Below are 8,222 nucleotides of genomic sequence, written 5' to 3'. Positions count from 1 at the left end.
TCTAGGTTTTTTCAACTGAATTAGGACCATTTTGCACCGCTAAATCCAAAAATGACATCTGTTTTTCTCAATCAGGTCAGGGTTTGCTTGTTTTTTTTGCTAATTTGAGTTTGAAAAATTTGATCTTCTCACAAAATATAATAATTAATACCAAAATAAGATTGGTAAGCACACCTTATGGAACTTGTGACTTGATTCCTGTTAGGTACAATGGTGTATTCACCGCAGATGTAGCAGAATACGTCAGGCTTATTTTTGCAACATCTTCTCGTCGAAGCCATTTCATTCACCTGTAATATTTAAAAAAAACCATTAATCATAAATTGGCAAAAGTAAAATCTTCAGAACTCGTTTATTGCAAGAAATATGAAAGAATTTTGTATCATATGATGTGAAAATGCCCATAAATGGAAGCAAAAATGTTAAAAAGCCAATATGTAGCATAGTTCAGAAAGTTGACCTGATTGAGCAAAATTAATGTGATTTTTGGATTCAACACACCAAAATTATCCTAAATCAGCTCAAAAAACTTAAACAATAAATTTGTTGTTGACCAGTGTAATTAAAACCAAAATAGAAGTATAAAATACAGAATAGATTTAAAGACATAGAAACTGTACAAAAACAAACAAAAAAAAAGTGCTATACAGAAGAATAAATAAAACCCAAATAAAAAGAATAAAATGCAAGAATAGATTAAAAGCCATACAATTAAAAACAACAATATAAATAAAATAAATAAATAGAATAGATGAATAAGAACAACTAACCACTACCAAATTAAAAAAAATATAGAATAAAGATAAGACCTTCAAACATCTCACATGGTTTCAAAAGCCAAGGAGAAAAAATGGGTTTTAAGAAGGGATTTAAAAACAGACAGAGAGGAGGACCGTCTGATATGGAGCTGGTTTAGGAGCTGCTGCAGCAAAGGCACACTCACTCCTGAACTTGTGCACAGTTTTTGGTACACTCAGGAGCAGTTGGTCAGCTGAGCTGAGGGGGGGGTTATATAAAGCTGCAGCTCAGAGAGGTAGGGTGGGGTGAGGCCATTTAGGGATTTAAAAGTAAATAAAAGAATTTTAAAATGGATCCTAAAACGTATGGGCAGCCAGTGGAGTGAAGCTAAACTAACATAGCTAGTCTTTGTAAACTAATTGGGACAAGACGGGTAATAAAGGCCAGTGACGTCAACTCAGCTCTGACATTTGTTTAAACTAATTATGTTCTGTCATAAAACCCCACATAAAATGAGGAACAGGGAGCATAAGCGGTTGAATTAACAGTACACTGCTCAGTTGTTTACAGACATACTAATGCCCTTGGCTGCACAGACAGACAGCTGAAAAATGCCAGAGTGAAGTTGCCAAATGTCATAGTTGTTGTAGACAAGAAACCACACTAGATATAAGAAAGAGCAGCTGACCAAGTACTAGAAAAGAAGTGAAAAAACTAAAACATGTCAAAGGCAAAGAAAGAAACTGAGCTACAGTTGTTTAATCTTTACAAAAAAAATGATGCCCCAAGTCCTTTCAGGGTAATTTAGAAGCTAATTTACTTCTGATATGTGCATTTTATTCAGATAGACACAAAAATAATTGCACTGAGAGGTTAAATTAAGGGCATCTTGTGAAAATCCAAACTCAATTAATTTTCAAATAATAATTTCCTCTAAAACGTTCAGTAAAAATTTTCCACTGGTTTCTTGCACAGAGTGACCCAGAACACGTGCCTGCTATTTCACTTTTTTCACAGTCAGATGTTTATTGCAGTACTGCCAGTAAATGGAGAGGAAATAGATACAGTACTTTCAGGAGTGTGGTTAGGCAGTTTACACCACAGTCATTCAGACAGCAGAACAGGCATATTGTTAGAAATGCAGCGAGCACTGAATAGATTGAAATGATGAACTACAATAGTAGTTTTACAGATACCAGCGCAGGACTGGAGTAATTTCAAAAGCACACAAGACATCACAAAAAGGAGAATGATGGGAAAGGAACTGATCAGGGTCGGAGTTTTGTTGTGAACATTTTATATATGAATTTTAATGTCATTGCTATTATTTAGTATTGTGGAATCGAACAGAAAACAATGGAATAGAGTAGAATTGTAGAATAATAGAATAGAATAAAAAAGAATAAAATAGAAAAGTATTATTATTATTATTATTATTATTATTATTATTATTATTATTATTATTATCATCTTCTGTTGTGGAGGAAAACAGGAAACAGTTGTGTTTAGTTTGCTTACGACAGAACACGACACTTCTTTACGGCACCCTTGGCCACACGTGTAGTTGCATGTAAGCACATCGGGTTCGTGTCCGCTGCGTGAAGCCCAGTTTATGTAAGTAATGTCTTTCAAATGTGTGTGAAAACTGTTGCAAACTTACCAGCGTTTATACTTTAACGTTTCGCTGTACTGTGTTGATTTGTTCTCGGTTAAATGGGTGAACTCTGGAGTCTGAATGACTGAATCGAGCTAGCATGCTAATGCTAGCTAGAAGTTGAACACTGGCTGAATCCACGAAGTTAACTGACTAACTGTAATGAAATAACTTTAAATGTTTTTACTGTAGTTAACTAACTTTGTAAGTTGCAAATCTCAGAACACAGTTCACTGGAAACATACGTGTGCATAGTGTTATTTGAGGAGTATTTACACTTGTGGTGTGGTCACAACACTACACATGTCCCCTCTTCCTCCTGCTTTCTTTCAGAGCGTTTGAAGAAAATGTCCTACAGAGGAGGAGGTGGACGAGGAGGTGGAGGAGGATTTAACAGAGGTGGTGGTGGAGGATTTAACCGAGGAGGCAGAGGCGGAGGATTCGGTGGAGGCAGAGGTGGTGGAGGAGGTTTTGGACGGGGTGGAGGGAGAGGCGGTTTTAACAGACAGCAAGACTACGGACCTCCAGAATATGTTGTTGGTAAGGTCATCAGATAAATAAACACGATGGTGGAATATATGTTTCAGAAGTTGCGGGAGAAACTTGTATTCATTACACTGGGTTACAAAAAAATGTTTTTTGCAAGTTGTCTAGGTGTTTTTACAACTGAATTAGGACCAGTTTGCACTGCTAAATCCAAAAATGACATCTGTTTTTCTCAATCAGGTCAGGTTTTTTTGCTAATTTGATTTTGAAAAATTTGATCTTCTCACAAAATTGATTACATTTTTGTGACTTTATCAGTTGATTTTTTTTATATAGTTCTCACCCAAAATAGGTTTTTAGAGAAAAAAAAATAATTTTCTAACAGGATTCCTGTTAGGTACAATGATGTATTCACCGCAGATGTAGCAGAATACGTCAGGCTTATTTTTGCAAGAGCTTCTAGTCGAAGCCATTTCATTCACCTGTAATATTAAAAAAAAAACACTAATCATAAATTGGCAAAAGTAAAATCTTCAGAACTCTTTATTGCAAGAAATATGAAAGAATTTTGTATCATATGATGTGAAAATGCCTATAAATGTAAGCAAAAATGTTAAAAAGCCAATATGTAGCGTAGTTCAGAAAGTTGACTTGATTGAGCAAAATTAATGTGATTTTTGGATTCAGCACACCAAAATTATCCTAAATCAGCTCAAAAAACTTAAACAATAAATTTGTTGTTGACCAGTGTTATTTAAGCCATAAAAGCCCAGTGCTGCCTTTGTGGCACTTCCTAAATTATTTTTTTTCTCTATTTTTAACCTTTCTTAAGTGATTTATCACTATTTACTCTAATATTATTCTCTGTATTTTGCATTTTGAAGTGAAAATACTGTATTTTCCTATATTTAACTTACTGATTATGTAGATGTTTATTAAAGCTCAGATTAATGTTCAGGGTTATTATATCCAAGAAAGAGAAACTGAACAAAGATAATTTTTCCGCAAATCTATCTTTAACTTAACATAAAATAAGCATCCCCATCCACTGTCATTGATCCAACTCCATGGGTTTTACTGGTGAATCAATATTGTAGAGGATGACTGTGTTTCCACCGTTACTAAGGAGCCTTTGAATGTCCAAGTGGATCATATTTGATGACCATGAAAAGATGACAAACTGTTTTACACCATTTTTTTTTACATGTATTGATAGGATTAGTGGATCAACAAGTAATAAAGATGTTATATCTGTGATTGATTTTGGTCACCAGTAGATGTTTGGGTCTTTATGGGTTAATGGAAATGGACAAGATAAAGCAGAAGTTTAGTGAACTTTAGTCTTTGAGGGGGACAGATAATAAACGCGTATAGTCAAAAAGTCATTGCTAAAGCTCATGAATCACCAGTGTAGTGGATATACTCTTAATGTTCAATGTCCGTGTGTCTAATCTTTACTTATCCACCTCAGTTCTATGATCACAAAATTGTGTGTTGGGTGTTGTGGTGTAGGGTTGACCAATACAGGAAGAAATTTTCAGATCAGTCATTATCTGTGATTATAATGATAAATAGTGAATAATTATCTCTTTGACCTTAAAAGCTGGTTTTGTGTTTTGCATGAAAATTCAGTCAAACAAGAGCAAGAATGCTCTAAATAATTAGTGATATTTTTCTATTCTGCTATAAACTATGCAGGAAATGAAGTAGAACAAACCACTGAAAGATTCTAAAGTGTTTTGGCCGACAATGTAAATAAGATAAACCTAAAAGAGAAAATTTTTACTATCATGTGATAATTCATTTGAATAATCTTGGTCTTGCTTAGTTCACAATGATCTAAACACAGCTTGAAATGTGGTTTCATAGCACAAAATGTTGATTGAGGAATGGAAAAACATGTGGAACAGATGAGCAGAGGAATTTCTGTGGATGGTGAGGGTTCTGTTTACTTTAATGAGTCAGTTGGTTCATGGTGTCTTTTGTGAATGTAAGCAAGTTATTGTGTTAACCAGTCATGTCAGACCTTTATCACAGGAAACAAGTGTTTATTGAGATGGTCATTAGTCTCGTACCATGTTGTCAATTCTTTTAATAACTTCTGTCTATTTTAACGTGCCAGGGTTTTGACTTGTGGCTGACTTGCATATGTATAATTCACATACATGCATACATAATATACACATAGAAAGTTAATTAAAGAGCCCTTGAGCTGCTGCTGAATTGTTCTCATCATGGGGGCATGCACTTAACTAGGCCTTGATGATACTATGTCATGAAATTAGTGTAAAACCCTTTGTATTTTCACTCTACAGCACTGGGAGAGTTCATGCATCCCTGTGAAGATGACATTGTGTGTAAATGTACGACAGAGGAGAACAAAGTTCCCTACTTCAACGCCCCAGTTTACCTGGAAAACAAGGAGCAGATAGGAAAGGTGGATGAGATATTCGGCCAGCTGCGGGACTTTGTATCCTTTCTGTCTCTGAACCTTAGCAACAGTCAGTGATGAAAATGATTACTGTAAAGGTCTGATGTAATTAATTGCTGCTGTATATATATATCTATACATTCCTTAACTCATTTTTGCAGTATTTTTCAGTCAAACTTTCTGATAATATGAAGGCATCATCATTCAAAAAACTGCAGAAGGTATTAAATAACCTTTTTTAACGTACTTAATCAGTAAGTTTTGTTTATAATCAGCTGCTTCATTATAATTCTAAAATCATTTTTAATTTGGTGCTTCAGTTTTATATAGATCCAATGAAGCTCCTGCCACTGCAGAGATTTCTCCCCAGGCCTCCAGGAGAGAAGGGTCCTCCAAGAGGAGGTCGAGGCGGGGGTAGAGGCGGCGGAAGAGGTGGTGGTCGTGGAGGTGATTCATTTCAAATGGACTTGTATACTAACATATATCAACTATAGATTAATTGGTATCAGCAGATATTCAGTGGCTGATAATTAATGTTGGGCTTCAAAACAGGAAGTACTTAGAGGAAAGATAGTAGCTCAAAGAGAAAACTTTATCTACAGTTTATCTGATGTTCGCATCCACATAGGTTGATCCATTTTTAGGCATTTTTTTTTAAAGATATTTATTACTTTGACTTAAAGATATAATCCAACAGTTTTCTTGTTTCTGATAAAATGAAAAATGTGTGTATTCTTGGGTTAATTTAAGACATGTATGATGCTTTTCAGAGTCGGTTTTCTGGGGCGAATGTTTGAAGATGCCAGTTAATTAGTAGCTTTGAAAAAAAAATACAGTATCAGTCGTTGAAATGAAAATGCTCTTAAGACCAACACAAACAGCTTGTAGAACGTTCATATGAACCTTGTGTGTAGTAAATAGTCAAGACTTACGAAAAACTCAATTTGTGTTTCAGGTGGATTCCGAGGCGGCAGGGGCGGAGGCGGCCGTGGTGGAGGATTTGGAGGTGGACGAGGTGGAGGTGGTTTCAGAGGAGGAAGAGGAGGTGGAGGAGGCGGACGTGGATTCAGAGGTTAGCACACTTTTCGTACTTCCCTTTTGTATTACCTTTCTAGTTTTATAAATGCCATGGTGCTGTACTCGTGTACTGTAATCTCCTAATGGCTGTGTTTCTTCATTTATAGGAGGGAGATGATCTGATGGTGGTTGTCTGGACTGATCTGGACGTCTCATTTTATACAGCAACATGAAGCAGAAGGTGGCTTTCTATGCTACAACCTGGGATGTTGGAGATCAGGAAAATGAACATTGCCTCTAATTGTTGTACTTGAATGGATTTTTTTCCATTTTGTTGTATTTTTTTTTTTTTTTTTTACCAGTTGGATGAGTGGAACACAACTCTTATTTAAAGGATGATGTGTCAGCTTGTACGTAACAAAATGGTGATCTTTGAGACTTTACGAAATTTCATGGTGGTCACTTTGTACACAGGCGTGTCATTATCCTGCAATGTGTAATATTAGCCATGTACGTCAGTTAACATTGCAAAGATACAGACTTCATTCACAAATCTCTGTTAATATTCCAACATATTGAAAAATATGTGGAAATCTGGCTTCACTTAGTTGAAAAACATTTTAATAGTCAGAATTTGTATAATCGTAAAATAAATATTGTCATGTTTTTTGTTAAAATGCATTGATTAAAAGATGCTTTGTAACTCTGGGTCTCATGTCTTGCAAAAAGTGCATGTGTTAAAGTTAAACCTTTGAATCAGTATTTTCCACACCAAAAAAATAAGAAGTTGAAGTGGGCAACTGTCTCTAATATATAAATATGGTTTGGGAATATGCCTGAGGACTGATTTTCTTTCCAGTTTTAAATCTCAAGTATAATTTGCCTCACATTCTTGTCAGACAAACATATTACATATTTTTGGTGACGCTTGAGAAACAGATCTCAGTTTTGGGTCCATTAACTAGATTTTGGCAGGATTTTTCTTTTTCTTCTATTTGAAAGAACTGGGCAAATTTCACCCATGAAAGCTCATTACTTATCTGTTAATTCAGTAGTTATGAAAGATTTGTTTTTAATTCCGTCTTTTTTTGTCTTAATTGAAAATATATATGCATACAAAACATTGAAATTTTGAACAAACAAGATGTCAAAAAGAAAAATCGTCCAAACAAATAAATTACCAAAAAAAAATAATAGCTTAAAATATAAAGAAAAGAAAATACAGCAAAAGGTATGAAAGATAATATTCAAGTTTTGTCTCTGATTGACGTATGAAGCTCAAGTGAAGAGTTGGTTTTTTTTAACAACTTTATTAACAACATGAGAGTATACAATGCAAAATTTTAAACAAATGTCAAGATGTCAAAAGAGAAAAACGCATTTGAACATATAAGTTTAAGAAAATAGTGCATAGATTTAAAAATATAAAGCATAAAATACAAAAAAAAAAAAGTAAATAAATCTGACAAATATAAATACAACAAAGAGTTCAGTCAGTATGAAAAAAATTATTTATAAATTGCCAATGTGTTAGTGCTTTTTTTTATTATTATAAATTAATTCTAAAGATTTAATATAATTTTGAAATTCTAATAGGAAGATTTTATAATTTGGGTGTGTTTTAGTATATTTGTTTTTATGTATATGAAATTTTCCAAATAATATGAACAAATTTACAATAAATTCTAGATTGTTAGTATCATGTTCAAAATAAGTAATTACATTTTGGGATGTTATATTTATTTTATTGTTAATTTTAGATATGATATAATTTTCAATTTTGGACCAAAAATTAGAAGAATGTTCACATAAAAAGAATAAGTCTAAAGTAGATTCAGATTCCGATTTACAAAAGTTACATATTTCTTCCACATTATAAAATCGACACAAAATAGC

The 8,222-nt window shown here is 33.9% G+C and overlaps 1 protein-coding gene across 2 annotated transcripts; it reads left to right on the top strand.

Moving 5' to 3' along the window:
- The first annotated feature begins 2,264 nt into the window (after positions 1-2,264).
- gar1 (GAR1 homolog, ribonucleoprotein) lies at positions 2,265-7,036 on the top strand. 2 transcript variants are annotated; one of them, XM_030145106.1, is made up of 7 exons: positions 2,265-2,352; positions 2,726-2,932; positions 5,194-5,348; positions 5,471-5,530; positions 5,630-5,756; positions 6,265-6,381; positions 6,494-7,036. In XM_030145106.1, exons 2-7 carry the CDS (start codon positions 2,740-2,742, stop codon positions 6,502-6,504), a joined length of 663 nt encoding a protein of 220 aa, XP_030000966.1. In that variant the 5' UTR covers positions 2,265-2,352; positions 2,726-2,739; the 3' UTR covers positions 6,505-7,036. The 2 variants fall into 2 exon arrangements, with proteins under 2 accessions (XP_030000966.1, XP_030000967.1); XM_030145107.1 differs by lacking the exon at positions 6,494-7,036 and having other exon boundaries at positions 6,265-6,386.
- Positions 7,037-8,222: the final 1,186 nt, after the last annotated feature.

The sequence above is a fragment of the Sphaeramia orbicularis genome, chromosome 10 (genome assembly GCF_902148855.1).
Source record: "Sphaeramia orbicularis chromosome 10, fSphaOr1.1, whole genome shotgun sequence".
Taxonomy (NCBI): Eukaryota; Metazoa; Chordata; class Actinopteri; order Kurtiformes; family Apogonidae; genus Sphaeramia; species Sphaeramia orbicularis.
This window is presented reverse-complemented; position numbering and strand designations above follow the sequence as displayed.

Coding starts and splice junctions, on each gene's coding strand:
- gar1 (XM_030145106.1), top strand. CDS start 2,740: ATGTCCTACAGAGGAGGAGGTGGACGAGGAGGTGGAGGAGGATTTAAC. Junction 5,349..5,470: donor TCGGCCAGCTGCGGGACTTT/GTATCCTTTCTG, acceptor TCATTTTTGCAG/TATTTTTCAGTCAAACTTTC. Junction 5,757..6,264: donor AAGAGGTGGTGGTCGTGGAG/GTGATTCATTTC, acceptor TTTGTGTTTCAG/GTGGATTCCGAGGCGGCAGG.